The sequence below is a fragment of the Halichoeres trimaculatus genome, unplaced genomic scaffold (genome assembly GCF_033239565.1).
Source record: "Halichoeres trimaculatus isolate MK-OKI-2021-1 unplaced genomic scaffold, fHalTri1.1 fHalTri1_scaffold_13, whole genome shotgun sequence".
NCBI classification, from domain to species: domain Eukaryota; kingdom Metazoa; phylum Chordata; class Actinopteri; order Labriformes; family Labridae; genus Halichoeres; species Halichoeres trimaculatus.
In genome coordinates this window covers 15,102,404-15,126,507 of record NW_027437191.1, presented here as the reverse complement: position 1 = coordinate 15,126,507, position 24,104 = coordinate 15,102,404, and the positions used below count along the sequence as shown (strand labels likewise).

Below are 24,104 nucleotides of genomic sequence, written 5' to 3'. Positions count from 1 at the left end.
CAAACATGGGTGTTAAAGAGAACTTCTTTTTGGGTTTCTCAATTAAGGAACCTACAGTGCAAGGCCTGTCGGTGCAGAACACAGGAATACATCCTGCATGAAACAGCATCTCGTATAACTAGAGCAAAGTGAAGTATGATGCACTCTCTGTGTTTACATGCAGTCAATATTTGGGTTAAGGTCAATATTCTGGTTTCTGAAACATTCTGAAAAACCTGTTTACAAGTGTGGACAAAAAGGGTTATTCCTGTTTACATGGTATCCTGATCAAAACAGTGATGCTAGGGATGAGTAACTTTCATATTTGAAACAATATGGTACTGATGCCCGTTACCAGGCAATTGGTACCGGTACTCAACGGTACAAATTTTCTGTACTTTTTTGTGTTTATGTAGTAAAAAATATCAATTTGTTTAGTAACAAAATCTCATTTTTTTACCTTTAATATATTTATTCTTCGATATATAACCTTGCAATGCTGTGTTTATGTCCAGCATGGAAAATCACCTAATCTTCCACTTCCTCTCAGTCACAAGGATGCGTTTAGGTACCTAAACATGGTACCTTTTGGTTTTACATGAATCGATACCTGGTACTTTTGACAGTATTTGGTCAGTACCTACAAAAGTCCCTAATTCGGTACTCATCCCCAAGCAGACAACATTTTGACACAATGTGCGTCATTTCTGCTTCTTCTTCCTGTATCCATAGCATCAGTAGCAACTACAAGTTCAACTCCCATAGACCCAAGCTTTTTTTTTTTTTTTTTTTTTTACAAAATTGTCAACTTGTTTATTTCTGCCGTGAAAATCGTCATTTTTGACTTGGTGTGTATGTGGTTTCAGAAAGGGCTGCACAATGTGGCTTCCAACTAATATCTCAATATTTTTAAGCTATATCAGGATACAAAATTTACATCTCAATATTCTGATCTTTACTCTAACTCACTATATAAACTTCAAATTCAACCCTTTGATGCATAAAATAACACCAGTTTAACAATTCAAGCTTCAGTTTGATTTTTAAGATTTGCATTTGCAAACCCCAAGCCTGTGAGTGATGAGATATGCATACAACTTTTTCCCCTCCTCTCCTACCAACAGCAGAATGTGAAGGAAGAGAAACTTGGGAGAGAATTACAAACCAACATCTTGAAACATTAACGTGACAATCTGTACTCGATGGTTGCGATATAGTCATTTCATACATCTCACGTGCAACAACCCAGGATATATGGAGTATATTGGCTTTATCCCCCTCCTCTAGTTTCAGGTGTTTCTGCAGCCAGCCTCAAGTGAACTCAAAGGATTTTGGTTTTTAGCACTACCACATAGTCTTTGTATTTTTGAACTTAATGTTGCTGCATGGCTTTTTCTCACTGTCTTCTTCCTTTTTTTTTTTTTTCATGATTTAATTTTGCAACAAGACAAGACAGTGACATCGACAGAAAAACAAATTGTGAACAAAGTGTTGACTGCAGAAATAGTTGTGATAATAATAATAATAATAATTATCTTCTCCCTCTTTTTAATGCTTTTTGGCAATGTTTACAGAACATTAGCGCCCCCTTCCTTTCCAGTTTTTTTTTTTTTTAATTGCAATTTTAACAAACATCGTCTATATGTGTGTCAGGAAAATGACATCCTGATAATTCATTCATGATTCATTTGCTCTATGGCAGCAATATATGTGTGTGTGTGTGTGTGTGTGTGTGTGTGTGTGTGTGTGTGTGTGTGTGTGTGTGTGTGTGTGTGTGTGTGTATTTTAATCTTAGCTGGCAGGAAAATTGGCCATATGTGTTTTTCATCAGAGTGGCATTACTTGTGGAAATATTGGCTTTTCCTAACTGGCACAATATGGTTCAAGGCTTACAGTATACATAAACAATAATAAAAAAACAACATAAGAGAGTTACATTGTAGCAGATGGTATTCAGATCTTAGCATACCATTGCTAAAATTAATTCTGGTGTTGGCAGTTTCATATTTAGCTGTTAAACTGGGCGTAGAGATGAAAGTGCATGTTTTTCTTGTGCTGTAAGTTAGAGCTGTCAGCAGAATAGGCTCAGATTCAAGTAAAGTGTAATGTTTCCTTACCATGCATTCCTCCTGGTGGCCGGTCTTCCCCTCTGACTAGCCTCTGTGTGTATTCTTTTCTTTGATCACAAGCTAACAGCTAACCATCTGTCGAAGTATGCTTTGAACTGCATTTCAGTCATATGGACCGTAAACACGTAAACAATGCGTCTATATCAAACTGTCTTTAATCAAACAATCAATCAGCCAGCTTCAGATTCCTAACTAAACCTTAGCCGCTGTGCTAGCGTGCCTGTGTCTTTATCCAGCTTTGATGCACCCAGCTTAGCTCAGAGGTGAAACAATGAGCAGGATGACAGATCAGTGGCTCCCTGTGAATAAACCTGCCAATATCTCTGGGCATGCTGGCTATTGGGCCTCTGTGTGTTCCTGTCCTCTGTCACCACTTTGATTCGTGTGTTTCAGAGTTGCCTTCCTGTGATTACCATCCTACTCACTCTGTCTTCCTCCCCTGTCTCATTGTTCCCCTCTCTATTTGTCTCATCTTATCTCAGCCATCCTTTTTTCCTCCCTTAACGGTTTCCTTCTCTTTCTCAATCTTCTCCCTCCCCTCCTCTCTCTATGTCTCTGTCTTTATCTTAACCCCTCCATCTCCTCCTCATGCACACACACAGAGTGATGCATGAAACACCATCCCTCACATCTCCAATGAGTACCTTGTTATCATCTTGTCCCCACAGCGGCTTTCTGTCTGGCTCCGTCTCAGCTCGGATTCCGTCACTAATGGGACCGCATCATTTTCGACAGCTGCTATTCCTCAGCGCTGACAAACAGAGATGTGGCTCGACTCTGCGAAACACAGCTCAGAGGGATTGTAGACTAATGCCTGCGTCTGATTTACACATTTACAAAGGCCTTTTTAAAACATAATTTCTCTCTGACACAGACATTCTGCCGTTGCACTGACATGCCACACTGTCTGTAAAGACGCAGATGTTCCAAGAGCTCACTCCTTCCCTTTGCAATCTCTGGGGCAGAGTCTGCTTTTCTCACGTCTCACTGTCTTCTGAAATGTCCCATTTTTATTTTATATTTTAAGAAATGTCATCCACAACCTCAGTATTGGGGAACACAATGCATGAAATATTTATGAGATTTGAGAATGCAGTGACAACAGACAGAAACTCGTCAGTGTGCTATTCTAGGTTTTAGACATCTTAGAAGTTTGTCTGTGGCTCCTCGGGCTCCTCAGATCTGCAGAAGAGAAGCTAAGTGAAACTTCTTGAAAGCTTCAACAATAGCACATGTTAGAGTTTGCTTTGCCTTCGATCTCACAGCCCGCCAATCGTTTCCTCTGGGTCCTGCAGGGCAACAACAAAGTCTCCCAGAATTTGTATGCCAATCTGTTTTTTTCGTTTGATTGCCTCCTCAACTGAATTTACTTGTTTTTGTGTGCGTGGCTTTCATCTCCGTCAAACGGGGCACTTAACAGCTGACTCACTTGCGACCCAGGACAAGCTTTGAAAGCAGAAGCACACCACTGATTGCAAGAACAAATGAGCTGCTTCTGATTCAGTTGTTTTTTTTAATTCTGGTTGGATAAGAGGCAGCGTAATCAAATTCACAGAGAAGCTACCATATGTTGTTTATTCAGGGATACAATTCATCTAGTACGATCAACATTGCAGATGTTCCAACAAGTGCTTTAAAAGAGAAACTGGATGTAGTTTTTATTCATTTCCTGGAAACCAGCTGAGTAAAGGTCTCGCTAATAAGATTTTAGAATGAAGTGCAGATGAAATCCTCAGTAACAATCCATACCCAATGTCTTCTCTGAGTCTTCAGCAGTCTAAAGCCCTTTGCACACCAACGGCGACAAGAAAAAGTGGCACAAAATTGTGAAAAATTGTGAGGCAAATTTAGACGAGCCTGTCTATGCTTATCAGGAGCAAACTTCTCCAAACATTGTCTTTATAATTGTTATCTTTGCAGTTTTCATGTCTTTTCTCATAAAGAACTGGGAGCACGATCAAGTAGTCTACCATGTTGAATGTTTTGGTATGTGACATGTCAACACAAGCATTTTGAGTGGTCGGATGTGTACTCATTGCAAGCGAAACTTTGGAAAAATCGACCTCGCTCCGAAAAAATAAAGCCACAATTTTGCTGGTGTGAAAGCTTGCATTGAAAAACAGTAGGTTTGAAAAAAATGAATAACGTGCAAAATATTTGCGTGGAAAAAAAGTGTCTGGTGTGCAAAGGGCTGAAGGTGAAGAAATAAAGGGAGCATTTTACAAAGTAGCTGGTGTTGAAGCAAAAAATTATTTTCATGTTTCTTCACAAAGTGTTTCGTTGCTGAGCTGCTGCAAAATGAATTATAACAGATAAAGGCGATTCTCAGCTGGCTTTTCTTTTCATTCCTTATTTACAGGCTTTTAGTAACTACCCATCTATGTCAAGTATGCTACAAATTTTTATTTCTGACCACTAGGAAACGCCAGCATCTCAAGAACTGGATGTTCTATACATATTTGAAAATTTTATTTGTAAGAAGTTTAGTTTTTTACTGCTTGACCCGAGGTTAAAAGCACAAAATAGTTATTTTGGTGTGTAAGAACTTACTTGATCTTAAGGAATAGAGAAAACAGCACATTTGCTTCTTTAGTTAACTTGAAATTGTATTTTTTTTAATGTCTTGATTTGCTGAATGGTTAGTTAATTGGGGGAAAAAATATTTTGATGCTTTGATTAATCAATACTTTTACCCACTCCAACCAGACACTGGATTGCCTACTTCTGTCAATAACATATAACAAATCTTACGCGATAGTGTGATTTTTACTGATTTACTATATATTTCCAGATCCAGACCAATTTTATATTTATTCGCTTATAAACTCAACTGAAGGTTGTTGACAAAAACAACCTATGAAGCTTCTTTTTCTACAGGGAAGAATTTACAAGAAGAATTGAAACGATAAGTAGAATCGATAAGGGCATTGGTATCAATAAAATCTTATCAGTACACATCCCTAATTACTTTTGCGATTCAAATACTGATATTTGCCATTTTTTTGTGTGAACCCTTGCATTTGTACTTAGAGGAAACACTGGTGACTCTCTGGTATGTTTTCCTGTTGCAAATGAGCTTTTACATGATTTCCCAACAGACACACTGAATGGATTGTTTGTTAATGTAGCAAAGATCATGTGTCCCTCTGTCCCTGGAAGTGTCTAGACTTTATTCAGTACAACAAAAGTGCAGTCAGAACAGAAACTGTTGCTAAGGGCTAAACCAGGCCCTGATGGAACATTTGGTGCAGACGTATTTTGAACAAAAATGAAGACTTTTTTTGCCTCTTCTTCCATCCTGTGGCCAGTGTGGGTAAAATAATGTTTTTTTGATGTTAGTGGTGTTAAAAAAAGGAAAGCATGTTCTTTAAAAATGGTATAGTATGTTTCCGTTAAGGCAAAATTACTTGTCTAAAAACTGCTTCGTCTTTTGATCGAATGCTTCAAATCTTTAGCTTGTGGATATAAATTTCAACTTGACTGTTTCATAGGGGTGGGAGAAAGAAATTGATGCATTGAAGCATCAAGTTTTTTTGTTTAAAAATTTTTAATAGCTTTTTTCTTGTTAAAAAAAAAAACAATTTTTAAATCCTTGACTTCATTCTTTGTTTATGAGCTGGGTTACCCTGAATAAATCCAACTAATTGACTTACATGTGATGCGCATTATTTGGGAAAATATGGCTCCTGATATAGTCTGTGGACATCATCATCATCATTCAATTTTTTTCACATGGTCTGGTTTTAAAAAAGCAAATATAAAAGTGCGAAAACGTAAATATCAAAGAACCAAATTGCTCTAAGAACTGAGTCGGGAGAAAAGCATATCGTCCCAGCCCTACTTGTCAGTGGCTGAATTCAATCCTAGAGCCAGAGTAATTTCAGCATTTAAAGGGATTTTATTCCTTGGAGGTCAAAGGCAAACCTTTCCTCCAATAAACTCTGAGACATTCTTCGAGGTTAGACTTGCTAAGATGGTAACAAGACTCAGAGAGAACATTTTAATTTCCTATTGGTGGGTATTAGGCAGCTCATGCGGTGAACCGAGCAGAGCTGTGTGTTGAAGCTTATCGTGTTTGAAGAGAGGCAGGTACACTGATCTGTGTTAATAACACGGCAGTAAGAGCTGCTCATCCAGCCAGTGGTTATGGCCTGCCAGCATATTACTAGTGACATCACAGATCACACTGCATTTGGCTCTGCTCAGCCTGCTCTCATTAGAACAGACATCCTACAGGAGACCCTGCTGGTCATATGCACGCTGCCCTTTAAAGTTTGGTCACAGAGCATCAGAATGAGCCTGGCAGACAATGCTTATGAGCTGCTGTCAAATAACAGCCTGTAATACTAAATAGATCCACCAAAAAGTGAACCAAAGAGTGTTTTAGAGCAGCTTTCAAAGGCAGCAGTTACTCCAAAACCAAAGGGAGCGCCACGTGAGTGGTGGCATAATGGTGTGGGACTCGTATAGATCACACCAATGGTTCAGCATTCAAGTTTAGACTAATGGAAAATGTTTCTTCAATAGATTTCTGTTAGTTTGTTGTTTTACTCCAAAGTGATTGGACAATTTACAGGCATCTTCCTGTTTGGTCCCACAAATAGACTGTAAAAAAAATGGACGTCATCTTGCTTGGCTCGAAGTGAGGTCACCACAAAAACTGCTCCCCCTGGTGGCTGGCTGCAGTGTAGGTCAAAAAATCCGGCTTCCCAGTAACTCTGGATGGGCTGTGGTCAAATAAAAAAAAAATACACCTCGTAGAAATGTTTCTCTCGCCAGATTGCTGTGGTTATTTGAAGATACCATTTGGCTGCTTGTTATTCAAGTCCTCTTTCTACTGAAAAGTTTTGTTGTCATTAGTTATACTAAGTTAAAAATGAGGTTTTATGTCACGTTGAACGATGATTGACAGCGGCAATTTTTTTTATTTTTATTTTTTTTTTTGCGGGGACTGTAAAATATGTCGGGAGGTAGAGTCCAGAAGTGATTAGACTCTTGAAAGAAAAAAATAATTATTATTTTTGTTACCTGGCTCCACTCAGATTCTCCCAGAATCCCTCATTGTTTCTACTGCACAGACTCTGGCTGCAAAACTGCTTCAATGGCTGCACGTGTGACGGGGGAATTTTGACTTCAAAACTGCACCATGGTAAATGGCAGAGCCACGCTGTCCACTCTATATACAGTCTATGGTCCCACACTGACTTCGCCACAAACATGGCATCATAGTGTTTAAGTGGTGTGTATAGGCACTGCAGGGAACTATTTTACGAATCTATGGACAGTGGAGGCATGAAGAGTAATTTTACCCTGTCCTTTTACACAGATTTTAATGTACACTGGCTTCTTTGTATCAAACACTGCTTTGATTTCTCTCCTCACATTCTCACAGTGTCTACATTCATTTTCCAAGTATGAGCTGGTGGGTGCATGTGACATCACGGGAACTTTAAATCTAGTATTTTCTGAATTGACCTGATCCTTCACTCAGAACCATGAAACAACCTCTCTGCACGTTTTGTGATTTGTTCTATCCTCACTGGTGAGAAATCACAGAGAGCTTCAAATATTCCAACAGATGTGTTTTGGTTTTTGTTGAATGTTTTCTTTTAAGTTGTGGCCTGTTTGTACTTCAGTATGGGGATCTGTGACTCTCAGTGGTAATCTTATTTTAATCAGAATTCACAGAAAAACTCTAATTTATACCCAGCCAAAAAGTCTCCTGGAGCTTCTTGGAGCATGAATTGAGCCGAAGCGTTAAATATTTCAATAAACAAGTAGATCTTAAATATTTTATGTGCAGAACGATTGATATGAACTGAAACTACTCTATGAAACATTAAAGACCCTGTGTCCATCTGAAATATACAGATTCACTGGTTCTTCTCAGAGCATTGCTAATGTTGTGGCCTCTTTAGCTGCACTTGAGAAACACATGCAACACTGTCATGACTGCTCGTGCATTTATACATCATGAACGGGGGGGAATTTGCTTAATGGGAATCTGTTTTTTCTCGTAGGCTTCCTCCTCCCTTATCTCAACCCCAACACTCCCCCCTCACTACTTTCCCTCTCACCCAGTGCTCCTTTTTCTCACTTGGGTGGATGCAGGAGAAACACTGCGTAGGATTTCAAAGGGAGGAATAAAAAGATGCACTACACATTGAAGAGAGTGGGATGTCTCTGCAGGGTTAGGGAGTAGTAGAAGAGGGCTTTATATCCTTTCGCGCCACATCTCTTTATATGTGGATGCAGCACTGCAAAGTTGGTCTGTTTGAGTACACTTCACTGCTGATTTCCTTTGATAAAACACTGTACTCCTCACAAGTGTACAAATCCCAAACTTAATTACTACGAGTTGGAATGGAAATGAACTCAATTATAAAGATACTGCCACATATTTGCCCTGAAGTCTTATTAGTTTCTAATTAAATTCATCTCTTTTGCCATGATTTTTCAACTTTTTAGTAATATGAAGTGATAGGAAAATCTAGAATAACCAATAATGAACTGGCTTTTTAGAGACTAATTTGCTACACATTCCACTCCACATCTACAAGGTCTGTCTAATTAATGAAAATAAAGGTGTCTTTTGTAATGGTTCATGGATTCCAATGGATCATTGGCAAGGTTATGTATTCTCACTCTGGAAAGCTGCATTATGGGTATTAATTAAAGGCAATCACACACATTGTATCAGTCGATGCTGCGACAAAACCTGAGCATCTTCAGTTAGTGTTCAGACTTAATAAACATTGTGGGAAAATGCAGGCTTCAATCTCAGCCTTGTTTTGAGACTTGATGAATAATGACTGAGCAGGTATGTGAAAGCTACTGGACCCCAACCATCCCTGATGGGGAAAATTGGACGAAAATCCTTATCTGTGATCCAGGCATTGGCAGCAGAACTAGCTAGGTGCGTGTCTAAGTTGCAAATCACCACAAAGTGACATAGAGCCTAGAGCAGGGCGGTATGGTGTTTTATTAATATCTAGGTATTTTCAGGCCATATCATGATACATGGTTTACACTGATATTTTGCCTTAGCCTTGAGATGACGCTTTGATGCATATAATCAAACATACTCAATATGTGTTGATATTCTTATTACTATTTTATTATTATTTTTCATTCATTCATTCACTCATTTTCTGTGCTGCTTATCCTGTTCAGGGTCATGGATGGCTGGAGCCTATCCCAGCTGTCATTGGGCGAGAGGTGGGGTACACCCTGGACTGGTCGCCAGTCAATCACAGGGCTGACACATAGAGACAGACAACCATTCACTCACACACTCAGACCTAGGGACAATTTCGAGTGATCAATTAACCTGATGAGCATGTTTTCGTACTGTGGGAGGAAGCCGGAGTACCCGGAGTGAACCCACGAATGCAAAGGGGGAACATGAAGTGACCTTCTTGCTGTGAGGCCCTATTCTTATTATTGATGTTGAATATTTATTATTGAGGGGGTGGGGTGGTTGTCAGGTCCCAGAGTGAGGGGGGCAGAGCAGAGAGGCTGTGTGTCTGAAACATGGACAGAGAGCAGGGAAAGGAGAAATAGGTACAAACTTGCAACTCATGGGAAGAAATGTATTGCTTAATGAGTCGCAAAATGAACCCTATTGATACAACCAATACTGTCTTGTGTTATACTGCGTATAGAAACTTCAATATCAATTGAAACCTTGTGATATTGCCCAGCCCTATGTAGGTGGAGGAGATAATAACTCTAGTGTTAAAAGTTGTGTCATGTCCTACGTTAAAGTTTAAAGGTGTGACAAGTGCAGAACTCTACCAAGTCAGGGCAGAAATGTTGGTATTCAATTATTTGCAGCAGTCTTGGTGACTTTGACTAACGTTTATGTGGATGGAAATGTCCAGATAAGCAGACTGATGTTTGAACTTGAACTTAGCCGAAGTGCCCTGAAAGGAGGCCAATTAAAATGTGTTTCCATGGATGACTTCCTGATCCGAAGATCAGAGGAACTTTTCTTTGAGCTTTTGGAATAAGTCATTCTAAAATCAATTTAATAATCTTTGCATGAATATTCTATGTCATTTTGTTTATGTCTTTAATTAGTTGCATGGTATTAAGTGTTGTGAGCGGCTGGTCCAGTGAATAAGAAACCTTTTAAGATGAGACTTCTCTATTTTGCACTTAAGTCCTGCTTCAGTTTTTGCCTAAAGCTGTATTCTTTTTTGTCTAGCTACTTATTAATTATACATTATCTACCACATGATTATTATACTTTTTAAGTTTTTTATTAGAGTCTCCATGAACACTTTTTTCACAGGACCTATAATACTGCATACAGTGGGAGTTCTCGGAGCCCACAAAGTCTCTCTGCATCGTCTGCTTCACATTGCTGTATGTAGGATGCAGCTTGCTTATTTAGAATAAAAAGAAAAACTGTTGGTTTTTCTTAACTGCCACATTTTACTTTGTGGCTACTTACATAATAAATAAAAAAATATATTTCACGACTGTTAAGACATGACAACAGATTTGTGAAGTGGATCATATTTATTGTGCTGTCACATGAACACCAATGATCATGTCAGTGTTCAGTCATTCAGCAGTAATCCTCCATCAGATGTAGTTTCAGCATTTATAAAGCCTGTTGATCCGGAGAACGTCGATTTCAGACAGGCCTTCTCTCTGCCCGATGGGAACAGAGGCATCAGGGATGGGGGTTATGGTTTCTGCTCCTAAATGCCCAAAGGCAGTTCTAAGGATATGAACAATGCAAAAGATATGAAAGATAATTATGACATGTGTTTCTATTAGAGACACTGATTCAGCATGTATGTGTGTCTAAAGCTTGTTCCACCGTACCTTCCATAGTGCATTATAGAGGAGTAATCATATGGGGTGTTGAGATTATTTGTGTCCTTTTTTCGGAAATTAATGGCATAATCTGGTGAGAAAACAGGAAACAATCAATAACAAGCTGATTAAGAATTAATAAATCAGTCTTAATCAGTCAGTGGTGAACATACTGAGAGTTTCTTACAATTGTAAAAGTTTCCCCAGTGGATCTTGACATACTGGTCTCGATCGCTGCGGTTATGTTCGTGATGGAAACCCAGTGCATGCAGCAGCTCGTGCTGGATGATGCCGTGATGTACACAGCCAAACCTCTGCAGGGACAGTACCTGTTTGTCTCCAATACGACCCAGCATAGAGAAGCAGCTGACAGAGACACAGAGATCATGGATATCCATCTTTAAAATCAAGTTTTTAATATACATAGTAATAGGGATGCACGATATTATCGGCACAATATCGGTAACAGCTGATAAAAGCTTAAAAACACGTTTATCGGTATCGGCAGATATGAAAATTTCTGCTGATAAGCAAAGCCGATAAGGTGCTATTCAGTTAGGATTATTATTATTTTCCATCTGAAAAATAAGCTCCTAAAATAAAATGTAGCACTTCATTTATTTGCACTGCAGAGCTCTGTGTCTGTCACCAGGTTGTTACAGTAGCTCTAAAATAATCAAATGCAACTTGGTTATTTTTAAAAATGCAACAAACTTGTGATTATCGGTATCGGTATCGGCCAAAAGGGGTTTCGATATATCGGCATATCAGATATCAGCAAAAATCCAATATTGTGCATCCCTACATAGTAATATCAGCTACCTGATAAACACAGTGAATATATCAGCCACCAACTGTTATAGGTTTTTGCATTCAAAAGAAACGAGCATTGTTTATAAAGACTGTTTTAAATTAAACCTTCAGTTATTTTTTTTTTTTTTAGTTTTATTGTCTGTAAATACAAATAGCCTTACAAAGCTATAACATGTAGAAGGGTAACATGTATGGGTGAGCTGTAATGTAGCTTTTTGTGTCACTGTAGTATGGTCAGTGTTGTCTTGTTGACTGGAGTTATTTTAATTGTCTTGTTGTCTCTGAATCTTTTTAATGTAGGCTCAGTCTCTTTTAGTGTATCTGCATCTCTTTGTAGAGTATTTAACATATTAATTTTTTAAAGTATTTGTTGTTTTGCTTCACTTTTTGTTATTTTGGATTTTTCATCTGTTATAAATGTGTTTTTCCCTTTGATTCTACTCTTAGTTTTGTAGTTTCTCTTGGTTGCTTTGTAGTCATTTTGTAGTCGGATCTTAATGTGATATTTTTTGTGTGTGTGTTTTGGAATTGCTTTGCTTGCGTTTGTTGTCGTTGAAAGTCCTTTATGTTGTCATTTTATATCTCTTGAAACCATTTTGAGTGTCTTTGTGTTGTTTTTGGGTCTTTGTTTTGTTTTGCATTTTTTTTCCTTTGATTATGGTTTTTAAGCATCCACATGTTGTTGTTTTGCATCTCTTTGTACTCATTTTGCATCCTTCATTGTTGGTTTGAATATCTTGTTTTGCTTTTAAAAGTTTGAGTCTCTTTGTTGTTCAAAGTTTTTTTTTTCCCAAGTTTACTTGTGTTGCATCTTTTTGAAATCATGTTACTGGCTTTTAGTATTTTTGTTGTCATTTTGGATTCCTATTATGTCTATCTCAGGTGTCCTGTCACTGGTTTGAATCTCTAGAAGGGAAATCGTTGTTTTGAGATTATAATGAAAATATTCCCACTTTCTAGCTCATATAAAAACTACTTTCATTGACAGTCTTATGGATCTGTATTTTTTTTCCTGCATGCTTCAGTCAGTGCATTTGAGAGATGAGATCAGACTAACAAGATGCATATAAACAACTTAGTCGGATCGAGAACGGACTGAGCATAGCTTGACTAACACACATAGATAACGTGATTGCTATCTGATACAGATTGCTCCACCATAACAAACAAGCACAATGGCAATGGAGAGCAACAAGTCTCATTTACATTGGGAGGAGGAAACAGCCTTCCTTTAACACAGCTCAAGGAACTGTACAGTCTTAAATTCATAGATGGGGGAAAAAATTAAACGTTTAACCGTAACTAGTGTGATACGCAGCTTAGCTTATCAGTAAAGGACACAGTGCTGCCTATCGAAGCAGAGTGAGACGTTCTCTTTTCTGTTTGTACACACAGACAAGACAAGGTCCCCTTCTGTGGCTTTACAATTAAGCTGTGACCTCAGTCGGACTGCTGTTTGAGCGTAAACACACTGACTGTGTTTAACCTTTATCAAACTTTTAGCTAACTTACCCGTATCTTGGTTCAATGCTCAGGTACACCCTCTGAGTTGCACGTGGAATGTAGCGAATGCAGGTTTTGGATTCTACGTCCTTCATCGCATTTAAAATCTTATTCTTCTCGTTGTCATCTGTATTTGTAAACAAAATAACACACTTACAGAGAAGATCCGTTCAGTGAAGTATTTAATCTGACTCGGTTTATGTTGTACCTACCATACTTTTTGCTTATCTGGAAGTGTATTTCCACCTTGCCGTTTTGAGACTTTGGCCACAGGCAGGAATATGCCTTGTTAAAGCACTTCATAGCATTCCTGGTTCTTGGAATCAGCACGTCTCCTTCCAGCAGGAGATCTCTGGATCCTGTCAGACAGAAAAAGTAGAGCAAACATTTGAATCAATGATTTGAAGTTTCATTAAAACCAAATCCATACCCTTACTATGGTTTTCACAAAACTGATTCATGGTTTCTATCACCAACTACAGGCCATTTTTCACAAAATGTTAGAAACTAATGTTCCCTAGCTGTCCTTGTATTATCATGCTTGAATACTCACCATTGTTCATTCTCAGAATGGTTGTGGTGATGTCCTCCATGTCCGACTTATTCACTGAGATAAATCAATACAAGCAAAGCAGAAAAGAAAACTCCATTTTCACCGTTACACACAGCAAGAAATATGTGGTGTGTTTGTATCTACTTACTGTTATCAGGACTGTGATCCTTTGAAAAAGAAAGAAAAAACAGATTACTTTGAGTTATCACAGCAGGGTCTAATGCAAAGATTTGGTGAGAGGACAGAAAACATAAAACATAAAGCACACATAAGCTGTTCCCTGTGATCTTACTTGGTGAGCTTTACAGAAGCCCAGGAGGAGCAGCAGCAGAGGGAAACCCATTAATCTGAAGTCCATTTTTGTCTGAAGTCACTGATGCTCGAGATGTTGCTTCATAGACTCCACTCACTCTCAAAGGACAGATGGAGCTGAGTTTATATATTCGGGCTGTCAGGGTGTGCTTGTGTACAGAGATTAGCAGTAGGTGTTCAATGGGCTCTGTCTTAAACACACAGCTGTGGGGATGCCCTGTCCGCCCCTGCTGCACTGTTGCCACACAGGGATAATCTTATTCTTGTGGGGATTACGATGACCAAAGGCTGCTGTCAGCTCCTCTAGCATCAGATTTCAGATGGCCTTTTCAACCAGCAGGGAGTCCGTGCATGAGATCTGAGCCCGCCTGTAAGTCTTATTCCAAAAATAACAGAAATATCATTTGAACAGTTAAAAAAAATATATCTTTTTGTTTAATTTTCTGAATTCATGATTTTAGGTCCCTATACTTAAAAATAAATAATTAAATTAGTGAATAAAAAAGAATAAAAAAAAAAAATTAACTGGTATGCAAGGCTGAAAAGTGAGTAGAATAACTCAACTAGCTAGTGAACCACTTGATTTGCAAATGTTTGATAAATTCCTTGTTTATAGAGTATATGTATACACTACCATCATCTATATTTGTCATGCTCTACCAAGTGTTCAGATGAGTTGGATTTGGGTTTTTTACTCATTAAACAGTGCTACAAACCTGGAATTAATGAGTCTCTTCTGGGACGTTTTAACAAACAAGAGCGCTCCAACAAGCAGACATCTGTCGGATGCAACATCATTTACCTAGAGGCAAAAGGTTGCACCTGATCTCACTTTGGGGTTTTTTAGTTAAGCACTCAAAGCACTTCATGTGCAAAATACAAATTATATCAAGTATTTCCTCCTTAGAATAAAAGATCACTGGAAAGACTGCCAGTCCCAAATTTAAAAACCAAGATTAAAAATTAATTATTTCTATTTAAAAAAAAGATCAAAAAAGTTAAAAATAATAACAATAATAATAACAATAATAAATAAAAAAAATAAATATACATAAATAAATAAACAAATAAATGAAAAAATATATAAAAATAACAAAATAACAATTTTTCTGGATAAAATCATGTTTTCAATTTATTTTTTAGTTTTGTGTATATGCTGTCTTGTATTATAAAACAGATTTACTGTGTAAATTAAATATAAGTGGTGCCTCATGCCACTGGATTCAGTTATAAAGAAACACCATTAGACTTTGATGGAGAGCTTCAAGACATAGAGCTGTATAACGGCTCTGATAATGCTCACGCTTGCAATAATGTTCTAACACACACTGCTGTCGACATTTGAGGAAATGGTCATCATGAGGATCATGACAACATGATCATCGTTCACTGACAGAATTTTCAAGACAGCCATCTTCAGACATTACGGTGTGTTACTGTATGTATAGCTGCGTTTCCACCAAGCAGTTCGGGTCGGTTCAGTTTGGGACGGTTTGGTACAGTTAAGCCTGATCCCGCTTGCATTTCCACAGCAAACTGTGCCCTCCCGTGGTGGCCAGATGCCGGAAGCCGCAGCTGTTAAACAATAGCGCGACGCCGTAGCAGCTTACTATTAAATCCAACAAAGAAGAAAAACGCGAATCAGTAAACAAAGAGCAGTGATGGAAGACATGCAGCATTTCGTCCTCTCTGTGATTGGCATGTAGCTCTTTGATACAAAGTGTAGTCAAGCTTTGTTTCAGAGAAGTCTGTGTGCCGCCAGGAGAAATGCAGCCGCTGTCGGGGTAAGTGGGGATTCTTTCGACCAATCAACAGTCTGCAGTGTGTTGCTCCACCTTCAGAGAGCGGATCGGTTCAGTCTGGCACCCAAACGGAAGGGTCGCTAAAAAGTAGGTTGGCCCATCTCGGTTTTTAGGGATCTGTCCCGGGATGAGTCAGTGGAAACGCCGCAAAAAGTGCGCCGCACCGAAACGAACCGAACCGGTCTACTTGGTGGAAACGCGGTTTATGTGTGTTCAGTGTCTCTGCTGCACAACTAATGTTTCACAGCTTCACCGCAGTTCCTTTTTTAAATCCCTTTGATCTTGACAATCACGTTACCTCTCTATTTTTTAACCCCCTATCGCCAGGTGTGATTGATTGACCTGCAACTTAAGATGTTCACCTGCCCTACAAATTAGTACCACCACACTCTATGGGAATAAAGGTCTAGACCCCAAAGATGCTTCCACTTTTTCAGATATATTCCATATAAAAAAAACATTACAGGAATCTGTTATAGTCTGGTGATTAAGGTATTTTAATAGGCTCATCTGTACTTCACCCAAAAAAAAAAAAATTAGCAGTTTTCACATAAATGCACTTAAACTACAGCAAAGGGCTTAAAGGTAGGGTCTGCAGGAATTTTCGTTACTTGTTCACAACATCACAACATTCAAACTGGACCTTCCTCCTTGGCTCAGTGCCAACAGCAGCGCACACCCAGTGCCTCCGACCATGACTATGTGAACACATTTACTAGCCTAACAATCATCTGTAGCATTGTGTTCATACATGGGAGGGACTTGAGAGCCCTGAACTTGACTTAGCATGGTAGGACAAGCTAATCACAGGTATTTGACATATACCTGGTTAGAAGAAAGCCAACTCTTGTTCCGAGTGCCGAAAGTGGAGTCAAGCTTCACCCTCATTATTATCAACTCACAAAGTCAGTTTGATTGGCTGAGCTAAGCACAGCTACTCTCTGCCCAGAAACGTCTCGATACAGCCAAAACATCAACATACAGGCAGAGGAGAGGGTCTAGGCAGACACACACAAATGTCAGCAGGCCCAGAAGTGACAACTTTTACAGGAAATTTCTTGTAAAAGTTGACCTTTTACTTTTATAGGAAAACCCTGCAGACCATACCTTTGAATACGCGTGAAGGCATACTATTGACCACTTGCTCGCTGAATTCTTTAGGACCATTTATTGAGCTTGAGATAACAGGCCTTGGATACTGGAAACAGATTTTTAAAGGAATGAATGAACATAACTTTGACTGAGTGGTTTTATTTATTTTTTTATTTTTACAAATTATGTCATCAACCCAGTTAATTTCATTCATGAATTTCTGAAAAAGAAACAAAATGCCCTTCATTTTATCTGTCATTTTGAATCAAGATTTTTTTTTTTATTTGTGTTTTTGTGGTTTGCCACTGCTCTTCTGAATCTTTCATTGCTGGTGTTTCAAGATCTAGCCTGGAGATTTAATGTTTATGATGCCAAAGAGCTATTAACTCACCTTAAGCACCATAATATGCTTTCTGCATGATCGCCACAAATACAATCAAGTCATCTCTTCTTTAAACCTTGACCTTCCAGTCAAACTGAACAGTGTGGCCTTTACAACCCTCTGATTTCATAAACTGCTTCCTGGCTTACACTGGTCGCAGCCCCAGTAATATCGAGCTGCTTCACTAAACATGTTGTTCCACATAATACTGATGATAATAAGAGTAATAATAGCTCAATTAGAGAGTGGTTGTAAAGTTCAGAATGCATTACACAGCTCCAGTGCTGCATCAGTGATGATGGGAGCATAAGGAGCCAGACTGTGGTCAGGAAGATGTGATGAACCAAAAACAGCCGTCTTAAAAACTCCAAATGTAGAAATTGGTTGTTTAGAGAGATGAGTATTCAGATTTATTGACTGTCTGGCTCATAAATCATGAGCTCCCCGTGGATTGTTTACAAGAGGGGAGGCAGGCTGTCTGGCTGCATGGTGCCATAAACAGTTTTAGGATCTGATTTTGCGTGTCAAGGCCAACAGCTTCAAACGGAGATTCCATCACTGCAACCTTTATATGATGTGCAGCCCGGCTGTACATCACAATAATGTGGCATTTATTATTAGGGCACAAAAATTGCACTGTGTGTGTGTGTGTGTGTGTGTGTGTGTGTGTGTGTGTGTGTGTGTGTGTGTGTGTGTGTGTGTGTGTGTGTGTGTGTGTGTGTGTGTGTAAGTGGGAGAGATAGTGGAGTTATTGTATGGGTGGCCTTCCTTTGGTGTGAGCCCAACCAACCCTATGGATTTGTAGGTTACTCCTAATAACATCTGTATCATACATTTAACACACATATAGACGCTTAATGTGTGTGTCTGAGTGTGTGTTTGTGCGTTTCCTGTATGTGCCTGTCCAATTCAAGTGATCCGCGTGGGTGCACAGGTAATCCAATTTGTGTTTTAGAGGCACAGCACAGCACAGCACGGGTAATGCTCAATGATGTATGACCCATCCATTCGGTTGAGCTTCATTCCTAATGCCTTTCAAACTGCGGGCGAAAGGAGATCTTTTCAATTGAATGTTGGTCCAGGGCTCGCTGTAAGAAATAATTTTCATTTCCTTCTAAAAATCTGTTCTTCGTTAAGCTGGGGCGAAGCTTCTGGAGACTTAAAGCACTCAGAGTGATCATCATTCAAAGGGGAAAAAACAGTAATGAAGTGATGAGTTAGATTTTTGTACACTGTGATGTAACTATAAAAAGGTGTCTAGAATAATGCATTTGAAACACATTTCTTCATTGATTATGCTCAACATTTTCATACACTCTAATTCTAAAGCTGTGATGATCCTCTGCAGACAGTGCTGAGAATATTTAAAGCAACTGCGCCACAGATGTAGTGTCACCACTTCAAAATCAGGGATGTTCCTTAAGGATGACATTTCAAGTCAGTTATTTGGAATCTTTAATTACAGCCACCCAACTAATTGCAGAATAAAAACAAAACAGAGAAAACTCAAAATTGAGCCTTTTGTTTATCACAGCTCGATGCTGTTCTCAACCATGGTGAGTGTGTTGAATTTGTATTTGAAACAGTCCCACAAACCATTGAATGCAACTTCACTAATCAGATTTAAAATTACTGAGCTGCCTCTGAGGTGTGTGGTCTCTAACAACCTATGTAACCAACATAACTCATTACTCCCTCAAAACATGACAGTAAATAAATACATTTCTTTGTTACATACTTTAACATGTAAAAATCACTTATTAAATAACAAACAAACAAACCCCAAAAAAATATATAACAGGTCAACAAAATAAAACTGTGAGGCACTCTGTGGTCAGTCAGCATTGTAGCACACACTGTGCACACATTTTGTGGTACTCACTCGACTGACAAAGCATTATTGTTCAGAGAAATCAACTCGTCAGTACGGTGAAAGTTGGCCTATTTAGTAAAAGTCCAGCTGCTGAAAAACAAGTCCCAGCCAGCGCAGGAGCTGTAGGCTGTTAGGGATAGCAATGTGCACTAGGTGTTTCAGTTTGACTTGTTACCCAAATACCCAATTATAATTGTGATTTTTGTTGTTACATCTGCTAAAAAACAGAAAATCATCCTTGTGATGCCTCTTTGATGTTCATTAAGGATGTAGCTGATGAGAAAATGTCGACTTTATGGTAGATTTTTTTTTTTTCTATTTTCATTTGTTTTTGTAACTCTGATCACCACAGACTCATCCAGCTAACAGGGTTACTTATTAAACCAGAACACTGGTATGGTTTTGTTAGCTCCAGCATGTCTGCCACCAGCATTTTGGGCCACTGTGGTTCCCAGTTTTATGTGTTGTGTCAAAATCCTTGCACTTAAAAACATCAACACTAATCATGATGTCTCGAGGTATGTTTGTTTATGCTACAGATGGATATCAGTCAGGCTCCAGTTATAAAGGTCAGGATCAACAAGTCAGTGATAAATCTGTATTGTCTGGCTTTTGTCCTGTTCTGTGCTTTCAGAGGCACACTATACAATTTTATGTGGTAATGGCAAAGAAAATGACTCTTTTTAAAAAAAATACCAAACTAATGCTAGTGTTGCAAACATTAATGCTAAACACTCCCTGTTTCCAGCTTGAAGCAATGTGGGAAAAAAAACTGTCATATTAAAAGCTTTTGCACTCAGTTTTAAATCACGTTTTAATTAAAACCCCCTTCCAGTTTCTTTATTTAGACAAGGGCCTTCATTAAACTAAGTACTAACCTGCTGCCCATTTAAAAGGAAATACAACCCCATGCTGTCACTCCATTCTTAATCACCCTGAGCACACAATCCCTCTGTTTGTTTGTTTGAACAGGTTCCATTATCTGGATTTTTTTGTATCTCGCTAATTTATTTTGAGAGTACAGTGAATGATTTCTGCCTGAAACTTGTGGTTCTGATATATCTGCAAATCGTGGTTTCCATGTGAGTTTTTCGGATGTGCTTAATGTCTTAACCTCATGGCTAGCTGCTTGGTGGTATCAGTTGTTCTACAGAAGTTTGTGTTGCGTAAAGCATATGACAATCAGCAACCTCCAGTCTAAAAAATTGAGAAAATGCAGAAGTGCTAAAATCTGCTGTTTCTTGAGTGCCCACTTGAGTCTGGCTCTGGAAGAACTGGAAGTCACAAACGCACCAAGCTAAGAGAAGCCATTTTCACAGCAAAAATTAACACATTTACAGCCTGGTATGAAAAACATCCCCCATCTGAATTGCTAATTTCACTTTTTGCATGCATTGTATGAGGGGGGATTTTTTTTTTTTTTCAAACTCTGCAGTGAAGAAAAAAGTAGGATCGCGAGTTAGCTTAATCAGAGGCACATCTCAGCTCACATGACTGATGGGCGCCCTGTAGCTGTTAGTGTGGAGAATACAAGCTCACCCCTCTCCCAATATGGCCGTGCTGCAAATTTACTTCAAAAATCCATTTCAGAAACAGATGGGTGACATGGAGAGACTACGTCCATTTATTATACTGTCAGACAAAACAGTGACACCCTGGAACATACCTGGAGGAGGTCAGGATAATTCTTCAGCTCCTCTATCAGAGCTGAAACTCTCCTTGCTCCTGTTCAGTTATCAGCGGTGAATGAGTCTAATTGGTCTTTTTTCAACAAGTGAACCACTAAAGCATGCTCACTTCTTGATGTTTTTTTTGTTTGTTTTTTTTGTGTTGAGATCAATGTAAAGAAGGAACGTTAGACTTAGTGTGACATGTGATGTAATTTTATTGGACCAAAGATCTGAGAAACATATCTCAATAAAAGAAAAAAGAATGAGACTCAGTGTTCAGAAGACCCACAGGCTATTTTGTCCAGTCATTAATTTCAAGTCATTTGGAAAGAAAAAAATAACTCCAGAGAATAAAAAAGTGAAAATCACAATTGGCAACAGGCATTAAAAAACAAAATAAACCTCAGTTGCAGCTTTATCTTTCATTGTGACTTCAACAGGAGAAGGAGGTAGACTTTTGTGTTGGAGGGAAGTGGAACAGATGGGAAGTCTTGGCACATTGCTGCTGACCACAAAACAACAGTCATGGCGTACCCTTTGAGCCTTGCACTTCACCCGAGTACAACTTTGTCTTTTTACTGTGACACAATGTGGGCAGCCAAGGACAATAGTCAATGAGCAATATCAATTTACATAATGGACTATTAAACAATGTGCCTAACATTTTGAACGACCATGCTGGTGTTCAGTGGGAGTGTGTGCGCCAGGAAGTCGGCTGCCATGATAACCACGGTGTGAAATGACACACATTAGCCTGCTCTGCTGCCTCTTACTCACCCGTGCTCCTGCTCCTCCTACAACCCTGCACAGATGGCCTACTTACCCTCCCTGTGCTCGCCTTTTGCTCTGCATCCGACTGCATGTGAAATAAAAAGGAGCTGTTTTGTACACTGCACTCCCCTGCGATCCCACTTCTATCTTTACAAGCACATGCTGAGAAAAGCTGCACACTTCCTGTGTTATTTCCCCAGTAGCTGACTGGTTCCTCATTGAATCGAGTGTCTTGAGGATAGTGGTTCTATTTTACGTATTTGTAATAAAAAAGTGGATGCGTTAGTTTTTTCTCCCCTGTTAAAGTATCTCCCTACCGGCTTTTGTCCTCCACACTGAGTCAGCCTAAGAAGGCACACGATTTGCTCATTCTAATCGACGTTCAGTCAAACAGGAACAAATATATTAGATATGAGCGCTGTTTTAATTGGTGTGAATAAGCAGACTTGTAAGAGCTATGTGAATGGTAATTTAAATCAGGTGCTGTACGGCTGTAATTCAGTTGATTAGGCCACAATTCAGTTGCACAGTCTGGGGTATAATTGTGTTTGATGGATGAAGTCTGGAGTGCTTTATGAGATAGATTTAAAATTATACTACTAACGCTCTTTGAGACAAAGGAAATGGTGACAAAGTTAGAGACAGAGTAAACAGTTACTTTAAATTACTACTAACTGTTTTGTGTTGTGTCAGGTCAGGTCATGATGTGTTCAACTTTTTTTGTGGTTCTTTCCTCTCTGTAAAATATTTGTTATAAAAAAATAACTCATATGAAAAACTGAATATCATTCCTAGGTTTAGGTTCCAGCCAATGAATGATGCCAAAGGGCAGTGTGACTCATCTGCTTTGCCCCCCCAGCCTGTCTAGATCTGATGATATTAGAGAAGTAAGTTGCCCATTTGCTTTCCTTCAGGCCACAGCCATAGATCTAAACCCATTCGGTCTGCTTTCCAGCGTGGATAATGGGATTATTTTAACTTTCAGATCATTTAAAGAAGAAATAGACCTAAGAAAGAACCCTCTAACCTCAAAACATCCCATCTTTCATAATCAGAAAAAAAGCTTTTCCTTTTCCTCATTTCAGGTTTAGAGACTTTTTGGATGATGGAAAAGACTGAAATTCATAAGCCACGAAATTCATATCAATTGTCCGTCTCAGTTGATATGCTTTATGATAAATATCCAATTCTTAGTCATAAAACATTGAACTTTTGGGGGAACCCATCATGATGTCTTTCCAGTTGCAATGTGCATTGGGTTTATCTATCCGTCGCAGAGAATTATTAGATCATGAGTCCAGAGCATTTTCAGACAGCCTTACGGAGGTTCACATATTGATATTAATATCAATCTATTTAAATAATTAGATCATTAAACTAGATATAACACCAAGAATGTATTTTAAATTTCACTCTTCTGTAAAACACATTGCTTGTAAAAGACAAGTGCAAGCAACCAGCTGTTTTTTATGTGTAACAAATGTGTTTCCTTCTTCGATTCACTCAAAATATTTGAGAGACCTTTAACAGTTATTAATACACCCCCACGCCCTTAATAAAGTCTTTGCAGAAAGCACTCAGAGGGCACTGAATCAAACATTTAGCGTTTATTTCTTTAAGAAAGCCATATTGATAACAGGATGTACCATGAAGATTACTGTTTCACTCTGAACAATATTATCATATATAAATCTGAACTGTGAGTAAAAAAGTGGACTTTTTCATTAAAAAAGACAGATATTTACATGAGATCACAACCAATAAATTAAAATAACCATAACACTCTGGCCTTCCAGTTCCTTACAGCGCACAACCAGTGTTGGACAAATTACTTTGTAAAAGTAATTATTTGTAGTTACATTTTACTTTCCCAAACAAGTAATTTAACTAGTAACACAATTTCTCCTTCATACATACAACTCGTTTCTAGGGAAAGTCGTTCTTGTGTTGTGTTTTTGAAAAACCTTCAATTTTTGACTTATTTTAATAAGTCAGTTTTTGAGCAGGTTTGGCTCTTAGACATAATATTCACATGTATTTTTCTTAACTTTGACGTTGCCTGTGTGCAGTGCCTGTACTTCCTAAAAACGTCATTTATAACCTGACAGACGACCCAGACCCAGACTCGCACATAAATTTGAAGTTCCTGTCCTGTGTCTGGCTGAGTGAGCCAGGTTGGATGCATAGTAACGCACCTCATTTCACTGTCAGTAAAAGTAACGACATTGTAACATTTGAAATAGTATGTAATCAGATAACCTGCTACTGGAAAAAGTAACGGTGTAAGTAAGGCTGTTAGCTTTTATGTTGTTGTTCCCAACAAGCAAGCGACTTACTTCTTAGCCAGGCTACAAAATGTACTGCATTGGACACGCTGCAGGTTGATCTGTCCCTCT

The 24,104-nt window shown here is 38.7% G+C and overlaps 2 protein-coding genes across 5 annotated transcripts in view; one reads left to right on the top strand and one right to left on the bottom strand.

Moving 5' to 3' along the window:
* The window catches only part of LOC141801688 (MAM domain-containing glycosylphosphatidylinositol anchor protein 2), a 259,025-nt gene that overhangs the window by 60,899 nt on the left and 174,022 nt on the right, over positions 1–24,104 (top strand). The window lies entirely within an intron of this gene.
* On the bottom strand, positions 10,713–14,198 carry LOC141801746 (low choriolytic enzyme-like). The gene is made up of 8 exons (XM_074684977.1): positions 14,099–14,198; positions 13,955–13,973; positions 13,807–13,860; positions 13,466–13,612; positions 13,263–13,380; positions 11,125–11,303; positions 10,947–11,028; positions 10,713–10,839 (listed from the first exon to the last, which is right to left on the bottom strand). The coding sequence occupies exons 1-8, from the start codon at positions 14,162–14,164 to the stop codon at positions 10,713–10,715; spliced, it is 792 nt and encodes a 263-aa protein (XP_074541078.1). The 5' UTR covers positions 14,165–14,198.

Coding starts and splice junctions, on each gene's coding strand:
- LOC141801746 (XM_074684977.1), bottom strand. CDS start 14,164: ATGGACTTCAGATTAATGGGTTTCCCTCTGCTGCTGCTCCTCCTGGGC. Junction 13,381..13,465: donor CCAGATAAGCAAAAAGTATG/GTAGGTACAACA, acceptor TTACAAATACAG/ATGACAACGAGAAGAATAAG. Junction 11,029..11,124: donor CTGGGGAAACTTTTACAATT/GTAAGAAACTCT, acceptor TTTTCTCACCAG/ATTATGCCATTAATTTCCGA.